The following is a 19,908-nucleotide window of genomic DNA, read 5'->3' as shown; positions in this document are numbered from 1 at the left end:
GATCTTTTGGAGTTTCTTGATGCATACCCATGATATAGGTAGGAAATATGCTTAGCGAAATATCTTTAAGCAGTCCTTGCCTTCTTCTTTTTCGGCTGCTCCTTCTCCGCCTCCTTGTCATCTTCCTCATCCTCCCCCTCCTCCTCCTCATCATCCTCCAACCCCTCCTCCTCATCAAAGTCCTCTTCATCTTCGTTGACAGCTTCAGTGTAGTACTTTAGTGCGTTGGGGTACATATCCTCCGCGATGACTACCGCGAGCTCCTCTCCCGGGAACTTATCTTTCCCATTCCCAGTCCAGCTAAAGAAATGGAAAAAGGAACCAGCGTTCTTGGTGAGATCCATTCCGTCCTTCCACTCCAAACTAGCCTTCTTACTTGTCAACACACCACCCTCCTCATCCTCCCCCTCTGCATACGTAAACTTCTTCACCACCTTACAACTTTTCTCCCCCAAAAACTCATTCTCCCCAAACTCGAACGTAAGCGTCAACGTCCTCGGCTCGTCTTTATCCCTCTTCACCGACAACACCTTTAATTTCCGTAAGAGATCAACGTCGTCGAAATCGATGTGATCCGTGAGGCAATCTTCTTCGATTTGTTCGAGGACGGTGGGCCAGAAGCCGGGGATGCGGGCGATGATTTTGTCGCGTTTGGTGTAGAGGGGTTCGAAGATACGGGATTGTTCTTTGACTGCGAATCACCGTGTGTTAGCTATAGATGAGGGGGAGCAGGGGAAGGGGAGAGGGGGGGTGTACGGAGTTGGAGTTCTGCGGCGGTGAACTGGGATTCGAGGTCGCCGAGTTCGCTGAAGCTGTGAGTGGTTGGCCCGTCAGCAGAGTAGACAGCAAAGGTGGTTTCAAGACACTCACATAGCGGGATCAACGGGTGGGACTTCCATTTGATTTAATTGAGTTGAGATTTGCTCCAATTACGCTCAGCTCCTACCGGTACCGCGGCCGGCTCATACCCCTGACCTGACCCGCGCTGGAAATGATGTCTGGTCGTATTTGTATTTGTATTTGTATTTGTATTGCCTCCGGATCCAACAACCATCAACATCAATGTCAATATCTTCATCTTCCGATCCACTCCACCTCGCAAACGACGCCGCCTTAGACGTCCTGTCCGAGCACTTCGCCGCCTACTGCGACGCCCACGACTCCCTCTCCAACCTCCGCTCAGAATTCCACGTCCCGCTCTGCAAAGACATCACCACACAAACCCCCGACACCCCCAACGAGGAGTGTATCTATTTCTGCGGCAACTCCCTCGGTCTACAGCCAAAACGCACAGAATCTCTTTTACTGGAGGAACTCGCCGTGTGGAAACAACGTGGAGTACAAGGACACTTCCGACACCCCCTCGGCCGCGAATGGGTCGCGATAGACGAAACCGTTACCACACAAATGGCCACAGTCGTCGGGGCGGTACCGGCTGAAGTCGCCGTCATGGGCTCACTCACCGCGAATTTGCATTTACTGTTGGCGTCGTTCTATACACCGACGAAGGAGAGATACAAGATCATCATGGAATCAAAAGCGTTTCCGTCAGACCACTACGCCATCGAATCCCAAATAACCTGGAACAAACTCTCCCCATCCTCATCCCTCATCCTGATCGATCCGCTCCCGGGGAACTACCACCTAACAACCCCGCAAATCCTCGCCACGATCGACGAGCACGCTGACTCAACCGCCCTAATCATGCTCTCCGGTCTCCAATTCTACACCGGCCAAGCTTTCGATATCCAACTCATCACCCAACACGCCCACTCCAAGGGCATCCTCGTCGGATGGGACCTCGCTCACGCAGCCGGAAACCTCGACCTCAAACTCCATGACTGGGACGTCGATTTCGCAGCCTGGTGTAACTACAAATACATCAACGCAGGACCCGGCGCAATCGCCTCGATCTTTATCCACGAACGCCATTCACTATCCCAAACACCCAGACCGCGGTTGAGTGGGTGGTGGGGCCACGATAAAGCGTCCAGGTTTAGGATGGAGAACGTGTTTAAGGCTATCCCGGGCGCGGCAGGGTATCAGCTCTCGAACCCGAGCGTGTTGGATGTGGTAGCACTCCTCGGCTCCCTCCAAATCTTCTCACAAACATCCATGACAGCCCTCCGCGCGAAATCTCAACTACTGACAACCTACCTCCACCACCTCCTCCTCACCCACTTTCCCGGCCCCTCACCCCCCTTCACGATCATCACACCCACGTCACCCTCTGAACGCGGAGCACAGCTCTCGTTGTTGTTTAAGGAAGGCACGATGCAGAGGGTTTTTGAGAGGTTGGAGAGGGCGGGGTGTGTTGTTGATGAGCGGAAACCGGATGTGATTAGGGTTGCGCCGGCGCCGTTGTATAATACTTTTCGGGAGGTGTGGAGGTTTGTTTGGCTGTTAAAAAAGGCTGTGGAGGAGTTGTAGAAGTGAGGGGTGGGTAGACAAGCTTAAGTGCAAGGATAGGTTGCGATCTTTAGACCCCAAAGACAAAACGATGCATAATGATTGGCGCCCGGAGTATTGTATCGAAAAATGTGTATTATGATGTTCCTGTGCGAATCTTACATGTTCGTCGTCCATCTTCCCACTCCCAACCGCTCTCCCCAAACCTCCACTCCGGCCCCTAACACCTCAAATCCGTCTTTTCTTACTGTCCCTGGATGAAGTTAAGGGAGTGCGTGTGGTCATCGTGGTGCTTCATCTCGTAACGGACACCGCCTGTTATCCAAGTCAGCATTCATAATCTTCCCATCATACCAGAAAGGGCGTGCACTCACAGTACGAACAAGCCTGAGGTCCCGATCTATCAAGATTAATGTAAATAGCAGGATGCCCCCTCGGCCCACCCCCACCATCACACCTCGCAACCCTCTTCTCCAAAAACCTAACCGGCTCCTCCTTAATCAACTCGACAGCCGCATACGGCGTAGGCTGCAACGCGAAATCGGTTTGTTCGAACCTGGGTCCCTTCATAGCTTGTGAGCGCTCGATTTGGCTGGATGACCAAGTGGTGGTGCGGTTGGGTGCTTGGAGGGTGCGGGCTTCGTGTTGGTTGGATTGGGGGATGGAGGGTTGCATGTCTGGGGTGAGTTTGGTGGGTTCGACGGGGCCCATTTCTTTGGAGATGGAGCGGAGGGCGAGGGCGGGCCGGGGGGAGGGGAGGGTTGTTCTGAGAGCGGATCGGAGCATTGTGGGGGGTATAATGGGGTGTATGCTGGATTGTATGCTCCTCTGGCTGCTTCTCTTTTGGTGGTGAGCGAAGGTGCACGGCTTCGAGTGGAGTTTGTAGCGCAGGCACGTGCTGCCCCGGGCATAGGCCAATAAAATACACCGAAATCGTGAATGATGATATTTGGTTATCTACACCTGCCATGATCACCCCTCCTTAGGCCTCGACCTGCTTGGCCTTTTTGCGCCGGTTCTCGATTGCCTGAGCCTTGAGCACCTGCCTCCTCTGAAGCTCCTCTCTCTTCTTGTCCTCCTTCAACAGCTTCAGCGCCTCCTTCTCCGCAACCCACGTCTCCCTAATCTTCTTCTCCTTATCCATCTTCTTCATCTTCTCATCATTAATCTTCATATGCTTCTCCATCTCCTTCGGAGCCTGCTCCGGCGCATGGAACCCTCGTCTCTGAAACGCCGCCTTGAATTTCTGCGCGAAATCTTTGAGTTCGGCCGTTCCGGTCTCCCCACGGTAACGGGTAACTTTGACGATGTTGCGGAGGGTTATTGGGGTTTGGGGTTTGTCGTACATTTCGTCGTGGGCGAGGGTACGGGCGGTCATGGCGAAGCGTGTGTCGCGGGCGCCGTCCACGAATTCGAGGACGGCCATTTGGGCTTTATCGCCGACACGGGGGTCGGCGCGGAGGACGCGGGTGTAGCCGCCTGGTCTTTCCTTGTAGCGCTGGGCGAGGATGGTGGAGAGCTTGTTCGTCGGCTCCTTTTGGTTCTGTACGAGCGTGTTAGGCCAGCCCTGCAGGACGTGTGGAGGACGGTCATACGTAGAAGTAACCCCGTGCTTTTATGAGTGCATTTCTGTCTCCACCCAGGTATTGCTTTCCCATCGTGATGATCTTATCTGCCACACTCTGTGCTTCTTTCGCCTTATGCCATGTCGTAAGAATAGACTCATGCATCACAAGCGACACAACCATGTTCCTCAACTATACACATCCCATCATTAATAGCCTTCTTCCACAACAACAACCAGGACATCCCAGGGACCACATACCAAAGCATTACGGTGCGAGCTCGTCCGATGCAACCCACGCATATTTCTCTTAATAGGCATCTTGTCTTATTCTCTCCCGAGGAGGCTGGACGTGATAAATATGCCTTTGAGAGAAAATAGACAGATCCGGGCTCTTTGATCGGTCGTATCCCTATTTCGCTGCGTACTCCAAAAATCGGGTGCTGTAGGGGTGCCCCTGGGGCTAGGCTGTATCTGATCCCCGGACTTGTACGTCGGGGCGCTGAAGGGGTGTCTACGTTACACTCCACCACAAATCTCGATTTGGTTTCGTTACGATGCCTCGATTGATCTGGCCCGTTGTTTCTGGGGTCCTGCTGGGTACCTCAGTTACCTACGGTGCCTACCTCCACGTACACCCCACCCTTCCCTCACCTCTCCTCATCGCCAACGAAATGCTAACCTCGAGGTCCAATTGACAGATGACCACCACCGCCAACGGCATTAAAAGCTCCTTGGACAACCAACGCGCAATGTTCGACTCCCTCAACGCACCCTCCGTTCCCTTAGACCTCCACTCCACCCACATCCCGCGCACATTCACCGAACATCTCGCAGACAGGTGGAACGCTGGTCTCGAATCCGGAATCAGATACCTGCAGCATGATGTCGACTACGCCGCAATCCCGAGCGAAATTGTTCGATTGGGACGAAGAGGGTGGGAGAAGGTACAGCAGAAGATCGATGAGGCGGCGGAGAAGAAGGCGGAGGCTGTGGAGGATGCGAGGAGGAGTCGGGTTAATGAGAAGAGGTTGTTGACGGATGAACATGTGGAGAGGGGGAAGAGGGAGGAGGTTTTGATTGGGAAGGCATGAGGGAGGGTGGGAGTGTATGATTCTAACCAAGCATGACTTGAATATACCACAACTTAGAGAGATTCGACTTCGACGAGCAAGGGGACATTCGTGATATCATGCGTACAAATGCGTGGTTTCTAACCGAATCGTATTCTAGCGATTGCCTACCCAAAAGGTCCGGGTATCATTCCCATATTCCGACCACCGCTCTGATATCAACCTAGCACAGCCCTCTCGACCCTGCTCAACGTGAGAGTTATGATTCCTGTGAAGTAATCTATTGCGAAGTTTTGCTCTCTAACTCCTCCAAATCCCACCCCGTCTCACTCTTAGCCAGCGTGCAATGCCGCACCTCATGCGCCAACGTCCTAATCACATTATCACTGCTCAACCATTAGCATCATCACACGTACACGTCTTCAACAGAAAGCGAGGACTCACTTCGCACTCTGAATCCACACACAAAAATCCTCCACAATAATCTTGTTATAGATGTAATAAACGTCATGCCACTCAAACCTCTCCCGAACCCCCAACAAACACTTCAACACCCACCTCTTCCCAAGCCTCAGTGCACAATACACATCTTCCCAACACTTCTCCACCAGTTTCCAGTTCCTATACAGGGGATAACTTAAAGCTCGCCTCGTACACGCTACCATCACTTCGCGAATCGATTGGAAAGAGGAGTCGAGACAGGCGATTGTGGGTGAGAGCTTACCGATTGTCCAGGCGGATTCGGGGGTTGGGTCGTTGAGGGTTGTGCGCGTGTCGTAGGCGTGGGCGAAGAGGAGGGGAATGAGGCAGAGGTAGAGGGAGCGGGGGTCTGAGATGATGTATTCGCGGCGGGGGAGACGAAGGAGGGCTTCTGTTTCCTTGTCGTCGAAGGTGATTTCGGGGGATGAGGTGGTTGGGTCTGTAATAGTGTCAGCTTGCCGGAGGAGGACGGTAGAAGCCAATACCATCACCTTCTGACTGGGTTTTCTCGGCCTTCTGGAGCTCTCTCAGAGCAGTCCACGCCGGTGACTTCCACTTGATACACTCGTCAATCTCCTCCGTGTGAACAAAGTCCGTCTGGTAATATGCCTCATCAAATTTCACCTCCTCCTTCATCAACCTCTCATTCTTTCTCGACTCAGCCGTTGACTTTTCCGGCTCCATAATCTCATTGATATCATTTGCCGTTTCTTGCGCATATGTGAAGTGTCCCTGATACATGAGATTGAACCCATATTTGGCATGTAACAGTTCCGAAACATCAGGCGCTACCTCCTGCGGAAGTTCCCAATCAAACTCACTCGCTTGAGCAAGATCATTCTGCGCATCCACCATCGCATCACCAGCATTCTCGCCCGATCCATCATCCATAACTTGAATCAACGGAAGCTGAACCCGCGCTTCTGGTGCAGTCGCAGAAGCAGCTTCCCCAGACCTCGCCAATAGCTTTGAGATCAGGTCCAAGTCTGGGAAATGTTCACCCTTGTTCTCCTTGGGCAATTTGACGGAGATAACGCCGGCGCCGACGTCGTAGGAGGCATGAGCGCGGTCATCCTCGACTAAGGGCGCAGGGAAGCGTAGTCGCAGGTAGTATGGCTTTAGACTGAAGATAAATGTCTCGTCTGCAACGTGCATTTCAATGTTTTGAGCCTTTCGCACGGTCAGTAGGGAGACGGTATAAGCAGCGAGTGACGGCGTACCTTGATGTAAGGCGCGTTGATCTCGATGAAAACAAACTCTTCATCTTGAGTGACGGAAAACGACGGCGTGATCATCGTGTGCTGGTTGTTGTTGTTCGAGAGTTAATTATGGTGCGGTCGTTTTCACGAATTACTGCAGCGTGCAAAATTCGTGACGTGCATCATTTTATCGCGTCTTCGCGCAGGACGCGACCATCCCACCAAACAAGCCGTCAAAGCTTGAAAACACCTCGTAGAAAACTGAAAGGAGCTGCTAAGGCTTTTCATAAGCGCAGGGCATCGACTGGTATCCACAAACTGCCCTCCCGTCTCCTTGAGGATGCAGCCTCACCACCACCTACAAATACAGTCCAAAGGGAAAAAAGGCCTAGACAGTCATTGAACTTAAAGACGAAGACGCACCGGTTGACTATCATCAGATTCAACGATTCCGGGTCTTCATTCTCGCCACTAGGGAAAAGAACCACAAGTACCCTCAAGCACCCTGGACGGTCAATCCAGTCAGGTCTTGGGCCGACCAAGAGCAGCTTTTGATCAATCTCGCCCTCGAGGAACTGCTTCATGATCATATGGTCGTCGAAGGCGTCAACAAATACTCCCTGAAGCCCAACATCAACTGGAAAGTCTGCCGTGGAAGGAGCCGGGATGCACCATGGTGTAGACTACGAACGGAGGACGACTGGGAAGCCTTCATTGATGCCGTCCGCGTTGGGCGCAATACACCCAAGGTCGAATGGACAGTGTTCGTCCTAGCCTATACACACTATGACCCTACAAGGGCTGCTTCTCAATCCGAGTTCGACGAGCAAACCCCGTGCACGCCTCTCAGACTCAGTCCAAGGCTTCAAAGCCTCTCATCCCTCGACCTAGGCACAGTGCTACCAATAATGCTCTCCAGGGCATTCCAAATGAACTTGCGAATGATCCTCAACGCTACAAAAGGATCCTTGCTGTTCAGACCCTGCAGGCTAAGCACAAATGCGCCAAGCACCACCAGCAGTACTGCTATGTTCATCCTTTTTCTCACCAACATCGATACATTACCAATGATCTCCTCAATCTACGGTCTAAGTACTTGGTGGCGAAAGAACCTGGAGTTACCATCGAGGATCCGCCCATCCATGATCCCCTTTTTGCTCGGTTGCTTGAACCATTCAAGTCGACAGATCAATTGGAAACACCTGAAAGCAGGCACTCTTCGTCCGGTGTCCCTCAGCTACTTACACCAGTGACTGCGCCTCGATTCGATCTACCGCTACCTCCCTCCAGTCAGCCTACTCCAACCCCGACCCCAACAACCACGACCATTGACACGCAAATGCTCAGAGGCTCAAGCCCTCTTTAAGGGCCAGCTGCTGATGATTTGGACGGGGGCTCTAGCCTATGTTAAGACCAAGGTTCCAGACTACATCGACTTCAATTGTCAAACAGTTCGAGATGCAATAAGCGACAATGGAGTAGTGCATGGCGATCTCAAAAACATTGAGGCCAATGGCCTACCACCTGTGAAGCATGGATGGGTGAGGATTATGCGCCAGTGGTGGCCGGTTTGGAAAGGTATCCAGCAGGTGCAGCAATCGAAGCCTTGACCCCTAGGCCTAAAGGAGACACCCTTCGAGGTCTACGAGAGCCAGGAGTTTGAAGAAAGCTTTGCTTTATAGTTATCTTTGTCGTACTGTACTGCTTTCCAATCCACAATGCTTGATTCTTTTGCAATAAGCTCACAAAACTCTCACATACTCCGTCGAGTACGAAGTGACGTTCTCAAGCATTCTGCACTCTAACGCAGGAATTAGCAAGCAATATGCTGGACATGCGCACCAAAGCAGGGCTTAGTGTGCATACTATTTGTCTCAGAAGAGCGTAGTCTAGTAAGCTACACTTGCATCCCATGCAGGTGGGGCAGTTCCCAGTCATTTTGTTAGGGAAATGGGGTCCTGATCATTCCACACTCCTAAATCTTCATACCACACCCCGGCGCACTCACAATTTCAAAGATATCTCAACAGCCATTGAACTTGGGAATACGGTAAGAGCGTAGAGAGATAGAGAGTAACTTTTTGAATATCCTGATACCTTTAACTCGCAGATTTCACTCCACCAGCTGCTGTACTCTGCCAAATACTGCTGAGATGTGATGTGCAGATTTATGCATATATGCGCTGTGCCACACCAGCCGCAGCGCCGGGCTGAGAGGTGAGAAACAGTTGGTATCTTCTCCCAGGAACCTTCAAATCCGAATTTGAAGGTGGGAACGGATTCAGGGGACTTTTATCAATCTATATACTCTCTACGCTCCGAGATCCGATTTGCGGTTGGCGAGATATCCCGAGTTTTTTGTCGGCGCTGGGGTGTGGAATGATCAAGACCCGGGAAATGACCCATGAGAACGGCAAGTATGTGAATAATGAACGAAATGTTCCTTTGATTCATGAAATTACTGAGACTAACTAGTGAATGATAGCTACACCCGCTCAGCTGCTCGAGGGGCCATTTGACAGTTGTTATCAACATATTCGCGCAAATCCATGCCGCGTAGCGCATAACCACAGCCCGTGTACACAAACTGCGGATCTTTTTGACATCTGTGTTGATATAGTCGATCGCTTTGCAGATAAAGGAGGGAGGGGCGAGACGGGCGTCAGGATCGCTGTTTCTGCTCTTCATCCAGGCCTTCATCATGCTGAAATGGAGCTCGACTGGGTTGAGGTCGGGCGGGTACGGTGGTGAGAAAACAATGTGGTACCCATGTTGGTTCACTAAGAGTTCAGCAACCCTTGGTTCATGATGAAGTCGACAATTATCAAGCACAATGACACTGTTTCGACCAGGGAATGGACCAACGATTGGTAGCAGCTCCTCGTTAATGAATTTGGCGAATTGGTCATCATTGAAGGACCCCTGAACGATGCGTAGCGCCTCCAAGCCTTCAGTAGTCAATGCCAGCAGCACACTCCAACGTGTCAAACGTCCAAAGACCTTCTCCTGGACGGCGCGGGTGCCAGTCAGTGGTTCACAAATTTTTGTGAACCTGCGCTCATCCACGGCTGATTCGTCGAGAAATACCAGCTGCTCTTGAGTATAGGCAGCAATTTCAATGGCATGGTTTGCGCGTAAGATCTGGTTACAAACCCAAACCCTAAATTTGCAGGCAGCGGGTGACATGGTAGCGCGATAGAGATGTAGCGAATTGATCGTTGAGAAACTCAGCACAGCCGTCTTGATAGAGGGTAGGTTTGTGTCGTACAAGTATTTAATTTGCTGCGGTCGTCTAGTGATGCCCTTGGTGGTACCTGTAAGCAGTAGTAGTCTACTTACCGAGCCCAGAAACTCGTCAATAGCCGGTTTGTGCCCGCAGGTTGAGTTGCCCTCACGCTCAGTAAGCCCTGTGTCCTCAAATCTCTTCACAATGCGGTAAACTGTGCGAGGAGACCTCTCGATGTTGGCCGCAATATCAACAGACGTCCTTCCCAGAAGCATATTGGTTGATTACCTTGTCGCGGTCGACATCGGGACATATCTTCTCGCGCATGTACGGGAATGCGCGTCAAGAATTCTGCACACAGCAGTAATCCTGCCGTACGAACAACGGTCGGGCAAGGGCACAATCCTCCCTCCCCACCACGACGTCACCCATCCAAAAAACCGAACAACATCAATTCAACTGCAATGGCAGAAGATCCCTTTCTGGAGGTCAAGGCAGATACTCTCAACCAACTCAACCAAGCTCGCACCCTCTTCTCGTCCTACCTGAGGATAAGAGCAACAGCACCAGCATCAGAGGAATTGGTTACGGGAAAGGATGAGTTAGATGCCGTGTTACGCGAGATCGAGAACGAGTATCTCGAGGATTTGGGGGAAAGCGTACGTGTTGTTGAGGTCGATCCGTCGCGGTATGGCCTTGACACAGCAGAAGTTACGAAACGGAAACGCTTCGTGTCAGAAGTAAAAGGCGAACTCGACGACATGCGCGAAGAAATGCGGAAACCCCTCCCTTCCCGGACCTCCTATTCCTCCCGCCGCTCACCGCCCGAAAACCCCGACCTTGAACGCGGCGATGCAGTGGGCGACTTCGAACAACAACACCAACAAATCCTTATAGCCGACCAAGACCAAAACTTAACCTCCCTCCACCGATCCCTGCACACCCTCAACTCCCAAGCCCACACCATGTCCAACGAACTCGCCGATCAATCGTCCCTACTGCGGGAAGTCGAGGATTTGGCGGATAAGACGCAGGATAAGCTGAAGATGGGGATGAAGAGGGTGGGGGAGGTGTTGAGGAGGAATGAGGATTGGTTGGGGGGGTGGTGTGTGGGGTTGTTGGGGGTTGTGTTGGTTGTTGTGTTGGCGTTGTTGATTTTGTTGTAAGGGGATGGAGAGGGGAGGTGAAGATACCATATATGCCTGGGACATGGATTTATGACGGGACAGGGACGGGCGTCAGGAGTTTCGAAAGCAACGGGAGCCCGGCCAAAAGAATGTATTCCGCCTATCATACAGCACGAGTTGGGGCAAGCTCACAACCACTGCGCAGCGTGCTCCTTCCTGCAGTTAACGTCGACTCTGCTGCTACAAAGATATAGTCCTCAATAATATCCTCAATGACTGTTTCATCAGTCCACCTCAAAGCCCGTACCCCCCACCCCCACCTCTTTCAATGAACATACCCTACACGACACCCACAATCAGCCTTTACGCCCACAAATTCAAGTCAAGCGTATGCTCATCAAACTCACTTTTCCCAGCCCCAAAATGTGTCTCATCACCCTCCCTCCTACCCTTCCCATGTCCTCCAACTGCCTGATCCATAATCATCCCCCCATGCGGATCCTGATCCTCACCAGGCAAATGCAACCCCTTCGCAGCGCCCATTTCCTCCTTCGCCGTCTCGCTGACGGTGGTGTCCATAGTATTCGTTCTCGCATGTCCGCGTGTCTCGTGTGTCATCATCTCTTGCGGACTCTCCGTGTGAAGCAACCCCAACGACCCGGCCTTGGTGTCGACGTCCGTGGGAGAGCTAGAGGTTGAGGAGAGGACTTCGTCCGGTTCGTGGGTTGCGAGGATGGTTGGGTCGATGTCTGCTGCTGAGGACATTGCTTCTAGGAAAAGGTAGCTCATTGTTTCGCACAAGGATTCCTGGTTTGCTTGGGGGTTATATGGGGGGAGACCTCCGCAACTGACAGACGTCATATGGGGCAGAGAGTCACACGATCCATACACATGCATCGGTGTGGAGCATATGGCCAACCAACTTTTATTTTTGATATTCGCTAACGAGAAACAAACCATGCCCAAACTCAAAAGCCAAAAATAAATAGCAAACAATTGCACCGTCCATCGCCTGCACTCTTCCTCCTCCACTCTCCACTCCGCCTTCATCTTCTCTTGTTGCTTATGCTGGTCTACCACATTCCCTTCTTGGTCATCATGTCAAACCTCTTATACGTATACCCAACAAACGCCAAATCCTTTCCAGTCTCCGCAACTCCATTCCCACTCTGCTGCGCACCCGCCGTATCCTGCTGCTGCCTCATCGCCGCAACCGCCGGCGCATCCGGCACATCCTCCAACTCATCCGTCGGGAAGTAACTCGTATCAGTAATACTCTTCAACTGCGGAATAAACGGCGCCTCAACCTGTCTAATCGTCGCCCAATTAACACCCGCAAAGAACGGATGCGCCTTGAGGTCGTCAGCAGAGTGGCGGCCGAGACGGTGGTCGGCGGAAGTGATGAGACGACGGATGAGGTCCTCGGCTTCGGCGGAGATGTGGACGTCTTCGGGGAAGTAGAGTTGTTCGCGCCAGTTGATGATTTTGCGGTATGTTTCGTGGGCGTTTTCGGAGCAGAAGGGGGGCCAGCCGACAAGGCATTCGAACATGATTGCGCCGAGGGACCACCAGTCGCATTCCATGCCGTAGCCTTGCTGGAGGAAGATTTCGGGGGCGATGTAGTCGGGCGTACCGACGGTGGAGTAAGCCATGACACGACGGTTTGCTTTCCAAGTTGCCACGCGCTCCTTCAAGGTCAGATGGATCTGAGTTTGAGGGTTCGATGACGAGGATGAAGGCTTTGGTGCTGTGAGAAGACGCTGGTAGTATGCCGAGTCGTGAGTCTTGTGGAAACCTGTCGAGAGACCAAAGTCGGAGAGCTTGACGTGACCAGACTGATCGATGAGGATGTTGTCAGGCTTGATATCACTGCACCTTCCGTCAGCAAAACTCAAGACGCACAAGAAAAGGTTGAACAAACCGGTGAATGAACCCAAGCTTATGAATCGCTTCAATCGCCAACACACACTCCGCAATATAAAACCTCGTCACATCCTCACTAAACGTATCCCACTTAATCAACATCGTCATCAAATCACCACCGGGCAAGAACTCCATAATCAAATACAGATAATTCACATCCTGGAATGAGTAGAACAACTGCACAACCCATTCGGAGTTAGATTCGGCGAGGACATCACGCTCTGCACGGACGTGTGCGAGCTGATCCTTCTTGAACATCTCGGACTTGAGAAGTGTCTTCATGGCGTAAATCTTGCCGGTATCGACTTTCTGTACCAAGCGGACCTGTGCACAATATCGTCAGTATTCGGTTTTTGGCAAAGACAACATCATGCACACCTCTCCAAAAGCACCCTTTCCGATGACCTTCACGGTATGGAAATCATCGAGGCCGAGTCTGGTTCGTCGTAATCTACAGTACTGACTCTCCTTCTCTCCCAAACTTCTCAACTGTCTCTGTTTTCTCTCCTCAGATCCCCGGTCTTGGGCCAGTCTCTGTTCAGCCTCGAGTCGTCTACACGCCCACAAGTCAGCACGCCAGCATAAATACATCCAACGAACCGAAGCTTACCGCTGATTCCGCTCAACAGCTTGCTCAACAGCAACCTTATAGAAATGCTCCAACTTCAATTTCGCCGTCGCCGCCTTCTCCTGCTGCGTCTTCGTCAACCTCTCTGGTTGTCTTTGATAATGCACCCCCTCCTCCCCTCCCTGTCCCCCACCCGCCATCAAAGGCAACGCACTCTGCTGCAACTGAGGCTGCAGATATCCATACTGTGCCTGCGGATATTGATACTGATGCTGCTGCGAGTGTTGCATCATCATTTGTTGCTGTTGCTGTTGATACGCCTGTTGTTGTTGTTGGTAGTACTGCTGTGCGGCGGCTTGAGCTTGCTGAGGAGATTGGTAGTAGCCGTTCATCTCGAATTAAGCTGCTTGATGATGCTTGTCGTTGTGTTTTGTCTCAGCGAAGTGTGATTGTTTCGTGTTGCGTGTTTGGTGTTCGGTGCGTCGACGTCGTGTATGGAATAGATTACCCCACAAGGATCCTTGATCCTTCTAAGCTGTAATCGACTCGAAATACGTTTCCGTACCAGCAGAATCGATATCAAGCAACGAACTGACTGTCCAATTGTCCAGAGTCTATATGCTCCACCCGGTGCTGCTACTCGGTCTGTTTAGGCTTCGAGTGGGCTCATGCAGCCCAACGCGAGGGAGTGATGCCAATGCCGCGAAGGAACCTTACATCCTCGAGCTTCTAAATTTAGAAGTCTACGTTACAGCACGGCTCCTCCATGAACAATTGGTTGCAATCTCCCCAACTCTCAAGTCCCAAGATGAGGTCAACGACATGTTACCAGATAAGGCCCAGTATCAGATCGCAGAAGCAGTGAATGAGTTGTTGGGATTCGTATGTTTCCCCCCCCCATCCCCCATAAGCCATTCACTGACAGTCGTCTCCAAAGAATGGTCGAAATCCAGATCCAAAATGGTAGAGAAATTATGTACCGTGGCCTCCGTCCTCAAGAAGCTGCCCGCCTCTCTGACCTCAATCCCGACGACGAAACTGTCTACCAAATTGTCCAGCCCGTCAATACAGAAGGAATCTACCTCGCCACACTTCGCAAGAGATCCAATCTACCCCAAGTCACCGTAACGAACGTAATCAAACGCCTCGAATCAAAACAAATGATCAAACAAGTCAAAAAGGTCGAGAAACCAACCCAAAAGTGGTACATGTTGTACGATTTGGAGCCTAGTGCGAGTTTGAGTGGCGGTGTGTTTTACAGTGATGATGGGTTGGATGAGGGGTTAATATTGGGGTTGAGTGAGGGGATATTGAAGTTTTTGAAAGACCGGGCGTGGCGGTAGAAGAGGGCGGGGGATAAGATCCGGGCGACGCATTATGTGCCAGATTATACCAGGTGCTACCCCAACGCGACTGAAATCCATGAATGGGTCAATAACATGGGAATCACGAATACCGAACTCACAGTGTTGGATATCATGCAGTTGTTGGATGTCTTGATCTACGATGGAAAGATTGAGAAGAGGCCAGATGGGATGACATATTCTGCTGTACGTGACTTCAATAAGATAGCGCAGAATGCATTTGTGGAGGCGCCGTGTGGGAATTGTCCGGTGTTTGATGTTTGCAAGGAGGGTGGACCGGTGAATCATGGGAGTTGTGTGTATTACCAGGAGTGGCTCGGTGATTTGGGGAATAGAGAGGAGGAGATCTTCTGAACTGGTACAGCTACAAAGGGAGGGACGTGACTGAGGGCAAAGGCGATATTACGAACGAACCTTTACATGCTGAGAACGAGCATAATTGTCGCTTGTTCACTATGGCTATGAAGAAATGCAGAAAAGAACAAACACCGAAATCCAACTCCCTTGTACTCCCTTTTCTGCTCAAATCCAATTAATTACATACTTCACATCTTTGTCCTCTTCGCATCACCTCCCTCCATCCCCGGTCCCGTCCCTCCGGACCCACCTCCTGGTGGTCCTCCACCTCCCATATTACCCCCGCCAGCATTAACATTCACCCCCGTCGCATCCCCAAACACCCTCTTCTCCCCTGCCCCACCTGCTCCTCCTAATGACCCCCCTCCTTGCGCTTGTCCCAAATTCATTGTCGGCAACTTAAACGGCTTCACCCTCCCAAACCCACCCATCCCTCCACCCGCTCCACCCGCTCCACCCGCTCCACCCCCTCCACCAAGCGGACTCGGCGGCACCCCAATCCTCCTCCCAATTCCTCCCGGAGCCCCACCAAACTGCGGCTGTTGCGGCACCGAAGTACCGGTTTTGGCCTGAACCGGCTTCCCATCTCTCCTGATCGGACTCGACTTTGCGTGCTCGATCCCTGCTGTACGCTTGAGGATTGGCGAGTCTTTCGTTGGGTCGAAGAGGGCGGTTGTTTGGCCTGTTGCGGCGCGGGCGTTCATGAAGGCAATGATGGCGTCTGGTGGGGCTTCTTGATCATAGTCTGTAGGCGGTGCGATAGCGGAGTCTGGACTCGCGGGGGCAGCAGCGAGTACTGAGGGAGCAGCGGCTGGTGCGGGTACGGATGCGGGTAGCGCTGGTGGTCCCATACCCATACTGTTCGACCTCTGCATCATACTCCCGCCCCCATTACGACCTCTATTACCACCTCCGTTACCGCCGCCATTATTTCCACCATTGCCGTTGTTGCCGTTGTTGCCGTTGTTGCCGTTGTTGCCGTTATTACTCCAGTTCCCATTCCCCGCAGGTGCCGGTGCCGGCGCCGGTGGTGCCGACGGCCCTTTCACCGTCTCCGGTCGATTGTTATTCCAATGGGGTGCTTGCACCGGCGCCTGCGCCTGAGGCTGTGGTGCTGGTGCTGGTGCTGGTGCTCCAGCCCCAGACCTCGAGTTCCCGACATTGAACACGGGAACTCGTCCAAACGTCGGTGCGCCGGCGCCTTGTGCGTGGTTCTGTCCCACGCTATTGCCACTGTTGTATCCTCCACCACCAGAACCCGCATATATTGACTTCTCCACCTTCACCCCACTCCCATTCCCATTCCCACCATCATACCCCCCACTCCCCTCATCCCCCTCATCCAACACAACAGCATCATACCCCCCCATCTCCACCCCAAACCTCTCCTCCTCCTCCGTAATCATCAACTCCGCCTCAATCCCATCGAAATCCATGTCGTCGAGTTCGTCGTCGTTGTACATGTCGCTTTCCTTGCTTTCGTGGGTTTCGGTTCTTTGGATGTGGGGGGGCATGGTGGTGGGGTTGGTGGGGGGGTGAGTGGGGACGGAGGTGGGGCCATGGTTGGGGGGAACGGTGAAATATTCGACGACTTCGGGAGGTGGGGCGGAGGTTATTTGGGAGAAGTGGGTTGGGCGGGGTTGGCCTTGTGGTAGATTCTCTGGTCGGCGGTGCAATGTCGCGGGGTTCCACCTTACCTACGAACACACATCACGAATCAGCATGAAATCCCATACACTATCACCATCCCCATCAGGAGGAAACTCACCGGGTTCTCCTTAACCCTCTTCAACCTCGCCAAATATTCCTTGTCGTACACGCAGTTCCCCAACACATTCCCAAAGTTCCGAAGACACCTTTTCAGCCCATCCGTCGTGCCCTCTTTCTTGCATTTTTCGTAAGCGCCGGCCAGGCCTTTTGTGTTTTCGATGGAGCCGTAGCCAATGTCTTCGTGGTATGTGCCGTCTTGGAGGGTAACGCGCATGGTTACGGAGATGCCCATGGACCAGCGGCCGTTGATCTCGTGAGCCTGTGCCCGTGTCAGTCTTCTACATCCAAGGGAGTAGTGAGACAACGTACAAAATCCTGATGAATAGCCCTAATCGACGAACTCCACCCATTAAACCCAAAAATCTCATTCGCGAGCTGAATCGCCTTGAAACTCTCCACATAACTGACCTTCTGTCCGCCTGCGCCGGGACGCTGCGTCACGAATTCTGGTCCGAGGCATTTGTTGAGTTGGTGCTGCAAAGTTAAGATTTGAGCTGCGGTGTAGGGGTTTCGTGGGGGGTCGGCGGTGGCGGGAAGGTAGGGGTTGCGGAAGATTCCACTGGGGCCGTCGTTGTGTTGGTCGCCTGGGGCGGGCATCTTGACTCTCTACCTCTGACTGTTGATTTTGAGGAGGTGTATGCTGATCAGAGCTGCAGCTGGTTGTTGTCTGTTCGCCTCCCTTTGGTGTTTTGTGCTGGACGACGCGAGTTTATCGAGGTTTGGCTGTAAGACGCGCACCTGTCGTTCACTGCACGTCTGCCGCACTCCGATCCACGTACGTCGGGCAACTGATCCGTTCGCGGGTCCTCCTCAACATCAACATCTATTGATTCTGATTCTGATCGTGATCCAGCATGGCAGCGGCACCAGCGATGAAGACGGTGACACAGTTCATCAAGCACTCAACCGAACTACGGACAGCAGACCCAGTCGTCTCCTACTACTGCCTCGAATACGCCGTCCAACTCTCCATCCCCATCGTTCGCGCAACGACAGACCCCGAAGTAAGATCATACGTCTTCTCCCTCATGGACGACGTCGAAAGCGTGCGTACTACTCCCTCCCTTCTGCGATCACTACAGTGCTGACATACGGGTGTTGATATAGTTTCGCGCACAATTAGCTGACAACCCCACCATGTCATCCAAACCCACATCTCGCACCCACCTCCTAACCTTTGCCCTCCGCATCTTCGCCACAGCCGACAACGAAGAACGCGTCGCCCGCGCCTCCCTCAAAACAGCGACCACCTTCCTCGCCGCTTCCCGCTTTCTCGAAGTTTGGCGCGGGTGTTTCCTCGACACAGATGAACAAGCAGAAGCGGAAGGCGAAGACGAGGTAGAAAGGGCACGGACGTTGGCTGCGGGGAGGGATTGTGCGGAGAAGATCAAGTACGCGAAATACCAAGCTGCTCGAATCCTCCGCTGCGTCAAAACCAAAATGGACCCCAATGTGGAACGGAGGACGGAATTGGAGGAAGAACAGAAACAAGTGGAAGCGGAAGTGGAGGAAATGGCATCAGCCCCTCCTCCACCCGGAATCGAACCCGAAGACTCCTCTCTCGACCCTTTCTCGGACCGGACAATCTCCCCACCCATCCAAGGCGGAGGGTATTATGACAATCCACCCGCACCCGCACCAGCACCAGCACCAGTAGCGTCATCATACTTCCCGCATGTATCACCGAGCGCGCCGGAGCGGTACGACTCACCCCCCGACACAGAACTCCATGCGCCCTCACATCCCACACCACCCGCCCCGGTACGTGAAGAAGTGAGGGCGAAGGAGGTGACGGAAGACGAGATGCAACAAGCGCGAAAACATGCGCGATTCGCGATAAGTGCGTTGGAGTATGAGGATGTGGAGACGGCGGTTGCGGAGTTGAGGAGGGGGTTGGCGGTGCTTGGGGCACGGTAGCAGGTGGTTGGTGGTGGGATGGCAGTCGGGGGATACTAGGCAAGAGGTATATTCGTCCTATGTATTGTGCGCAATCGACATACAACATACAGCATGGAGGAGGTGTGCTGGGCACGCGCACACCGTCATGCGGATCCCCGTGACGTCATGAGGAGGCCCCGCCATAAAGTACAAAAACCTCACCACCCTCCAACTAACATTCTTCACAAACAACCAATATGGACGTCTACCACGGCTACTCTTACGGCACCGCCCTCTGGGGCGCCCTTCAATCCCTTCCCCTCCTCGCCTCCCCAACAATGATCGTCACCCTCCTCTCCCCCGAGATTCGTGAACCCTCACCCCTCGAGATCTACCTCACCCGCGGTCTCGGCCTAACCCTCCTCTCCTTCTCCATTCTCTCTCTCCTCCTTACCGGAGCCATTCCGTTGACATCGAGTCTGAGAGCGACAACGGCAGAGGAGGACCCCAGAGCACCGTATACGGTTCCTACATTGGGCATCACGATGGCTTATCACGTTGCGGCGATGATGTTGACGTATGCGTTCGGAGCGAAGGGACATTCGTTCACGTACTATATCGCGGCAATTGTTGAGGGTGTCTTGGCTGCTGTTGGGTTATGGTGTATGCTTTTTGCTACTGACAAGTATGTCACCCGCAAAGCTTCTAATAAGAGAATCTCAAGGCTAATGGTTGTTTTTAGTGGACGTATTTCGAGGAAGACTGGAGCGGATACGACTAAAGGAACCAGTGGTTTTCCGTTTGAGAACAAGGAGCACACCGAGCGTGTTGCTACCAAGAAGGAGCTCTAAGTGCTTCTTGAGGACGATTGTATATACTATACCCGTGGACTGCATGACTAAAGACGGAACGGAGCTGAATGAACCGATTGAATGCGCTAAATTAGCGAAGCTTTTGGATGAATGTTGCC

At 52.6% G+C, this 19,908-nt stretch overlaps 13 protein-coding genes across 13 annotated transcripts; 6 read left to right on the top strand and 7 right to left on the bottom strand.

Moving 5' to 3' along the window:
• Nucleotides 1-65: 65 nt before the first annotated feature.
• Nucleotides 66-899, bottom strand: SAICODRAFT_7612 (uncharacterized protein; the record flags this gene model as incomplete). The annotated part of the gene is made up of 3 exons (XM_019171009.1): nt 66-691; nt 757-812; nt 871-899. The coding sequence occupies 3 exons, from the start codon at nt 897-899 to the stop codon at nt 66-68; spliced, it is 711 nt and encodes a 236-aa protein (XP_019024127.1).
• A 142-nt stretch (nt 900-1,041) lies between these two features.
• SAICODRAFT_30417 (kynureninase) lies at nt 1,042-2,523 on the top strand. The gene has a single exon (XM_019167671.1). It carries the CDS (start codon nt 1,063-1,065, stop codon nt 2,428-2,430), a length of 1,368 nt encoding a protein of 455 aa, XP_019024126.1. The 5' UTR covers nt 1,042-1,062; the 3' UTR covers nt 2,431-2,523.
• Nucleotides 2,524-2,653: 130 nt separating this feature from the next.
• SAICODRAFT_7610 (uncharacterized protein) lies at nt 2,654-3,195 on the bottom strand (the record flags this gene model as incomplete). The annotated part of the gene is made up of 2 exons (XM_019171007.1): nt 2,654-2,724; nt 2,784-3,195. The coding sequence occupies 2 exons, from the start codon at nt 3,193-3,195 to the stop codon at nt 2,654-2,656; spliced, it is 483 nt and encodes a 160-aa protein (XP_019024125.1).
• Nucleotides 3,196-3,391: 196 nt separating this feature from the next.
• On the bottom strand, nt 3,392-4,380 carry SAICODRAFT_92762 (ribosomal protein L17; the record flags this gene model as incomplete). Its single annotated transcript, XM_019171832.1, has 3 exons — nt 4,235-4,380; nt 4,005-4,166; nt 3,392-3,952 (listed from the first exon to the last, which is right to left on the bottom strand). Exons 1-3 carry the CDS (start codon nt 4,292-4,294, stop codon nt 3,392-3,394), a joined length of 783 nt encoding a protein of 260 aa, XP_019024124.1. The 5' UTR covers nt 4,295-4,380.
• Nucleotides 4,381-4,487: 107 nt separating this feature from the next.
• Nucleotides 4,488-5,153, top strand: SAICODRAFT_19373 (uncharacterized protein). Its single transcript, XM_019166086.1, has 2 exons — nt 4,488-4,605; nt 4,675-5,153. The coding sequence occupies exons 1-2, from the start codon at nt 4,531-4,533 to the stop codon at nt 5,065-5,067; spliced, it is 468 nt and encodes a 155-aa protein (XP_019024123.1). The 5' UTR covers nt 4,488-4,530; the 3' UTR covers nt 5,068-5,153.
• An 11-nt stretch (nt 5,154-5,164) lies between these two features.
• SAICODRAFT_92759 (SHQ1-domain-containing protein) lies at nt 5,165-6,821 on the bottom strand (the record flags this gene model as incomplete). The annotated part of the gene is made up of 4 exons (XM_019171831.1): nt 5,165-5,432; nt 5,491-5,965; nt 6,018-6,696; nt 6,747-6,821. 4 exons carry the CDS (start codon nt 6,819-6,821, stop codon nt 5,327-5,329), a joined length of 1,335 nt encoding a protein of 444 aa, XP_019024122.1. The 3' UTR covers nt 5,165-5,326.
• Nucleotides 6,822-9,509: 2,688 nt separating this feature from the next.
• SAICODRAFT_45686 (uncharacterized protein) lies at nt 9,510-9,821 on the bottom strand (the record flags this gene model as incomplete). The annotated part of the gene is made up of 1 exon (XM_019168822.1): nt 9,510-9,821. A coding segment is annotated over one exon (312 nt), but the record flags the coding sequence as incomplete, so codon positions are not given.
• A 550-nt stretch (nt 9,822-10,371) lies between these two features.
• On the top strand, nt 10,372-11,417 carry SAICODRAFT_30414 (uncharacterized protein). The gene has a single exon (XM_019167670.1). The coding sequence runs from the start codon at nt 10,416-10,418 to the stop codon at nt 11,115-11,117; it is 702 nt and encodes a 233-aa protein (XP_019024120.1). The 5' UTR covers nt 10,372-10,415; the 3' UTR covers nt 11,118-11,417.
• Nucleotides 11,418-12,151: 734 nt separating this feature from the next.
• On the bottom strand, nt 12,152-13,769 carry SAICODRAFT_57096 (Serine/threonine-protein kinase orb6; the record flags this gene model as incomplete). The annotated part of the gene is made up of 4 exons (XM_019169507.1): nt 12,152-12,947; nt 13,000-13,325; nt 13,380-13,554; nt 13,612-13,769. 4 exons carry the CDS (start codon nt 13,767-13,769, stop codon nt 12,152-12,154), a joined length of 1,455 nt encoding a protein of 484 aa, XP_019024119.1.
• Nucleotides 13,770-14,330: 561 nt separating this feature from the next.
• Nucleotides 14,331-15,287, top strand: SAICODRAFT_92749 (RNA polymerase Rpc34; the record flags this gene model as incomplete). The annotated part of the gene is given in 3 exon segments (XM_019171829.1): nt 14,331-14,451; nt 14,507-14,902; nt 14,918-15,287. The coding sequence occupies 3 exon segments, from the start codon at nt 14,435-14,437 to the stop codon at nt 15,285-15,287; spliced, it is 783 nt and encodes a 260-aa protein (XP_019024118.1). The 5' UTR covers nt 14,331-14,434.
• A 1,768-nt stretch (nt 15,288-17,055) lies between these two features.
• SAICODRAFT_43044 (Rad52/22 double-strand break repair protein) lies at nt 17,056-17,570 on the bottom strand (the record flags this gene model as incomplete). The annotated part of the gene is made up of 2 exons (XM_019168722.1): nt 17,056-17,319; nt 17,370-17,570. Coding segments are annotated over 2 exons (465 nt in total), but the record flags the coding sequence as incomplete, so codon positions are not given.
• A 248-nt stretch (nt 17,571-17,818) lies between these two features.
• SAICODRAFT_30410 (DUF605-domain-containing protein) lies at nt 17,819-19,071 on the top strand. The gene is made up of 2 exons (XM_019167669.1): nt 17,819-18,106; nt 18,168-19,071. The coding sequence occupies exons 1-2, from the start codon at nt 17,915-17,917 to the stop codon at nt 18,975-18,977; spliced, it is 1,002 nt and encodes a 333-aa protein (XP_019024116.1). The 5' UTR covers nt 17,819-17,914; the 3' UTR covers nt 18,978-19,071.
• On the top strand, nt 18,971-19,899 carry SAICODRAFT_30408 (uncharacterized protein). The gene is made up of 2 exons (XM_019167668.1): nt 18,971-19,623; nt 19,681-19,899. Exons 1-2 carry the CDS (start codon nt 19,196-19,198, stop codon nt 19,787-19,789), a joined length of 537 nt encoding a protein of 178 aa, XP_019024115.1. The 5' UTR covers nt 18,971-19,195; the 3' UTR covers nt 19,790-19,899.
• Nucleotides 19,900-19,908: the final 9 nt, after the last annotated feature.

This window comes from Saitoella complicata (genome assembly GCF_001661265.1).
Source record: "Saitoella complicata NRRL Y-17804 unplaced genomic scaffold SAICOscaffold_12, whole genome shotgun sequence".
Lineage (NCBI taxonomy): Eukaryota > Fungi > Ascomycota > Saitoellomycetes > Saitoellales > Saitoellaceae > Saitoella > Saitoella complicata.
This window is presented reverse-complemented; position numbering and strand designations above follow the sequence as displayed.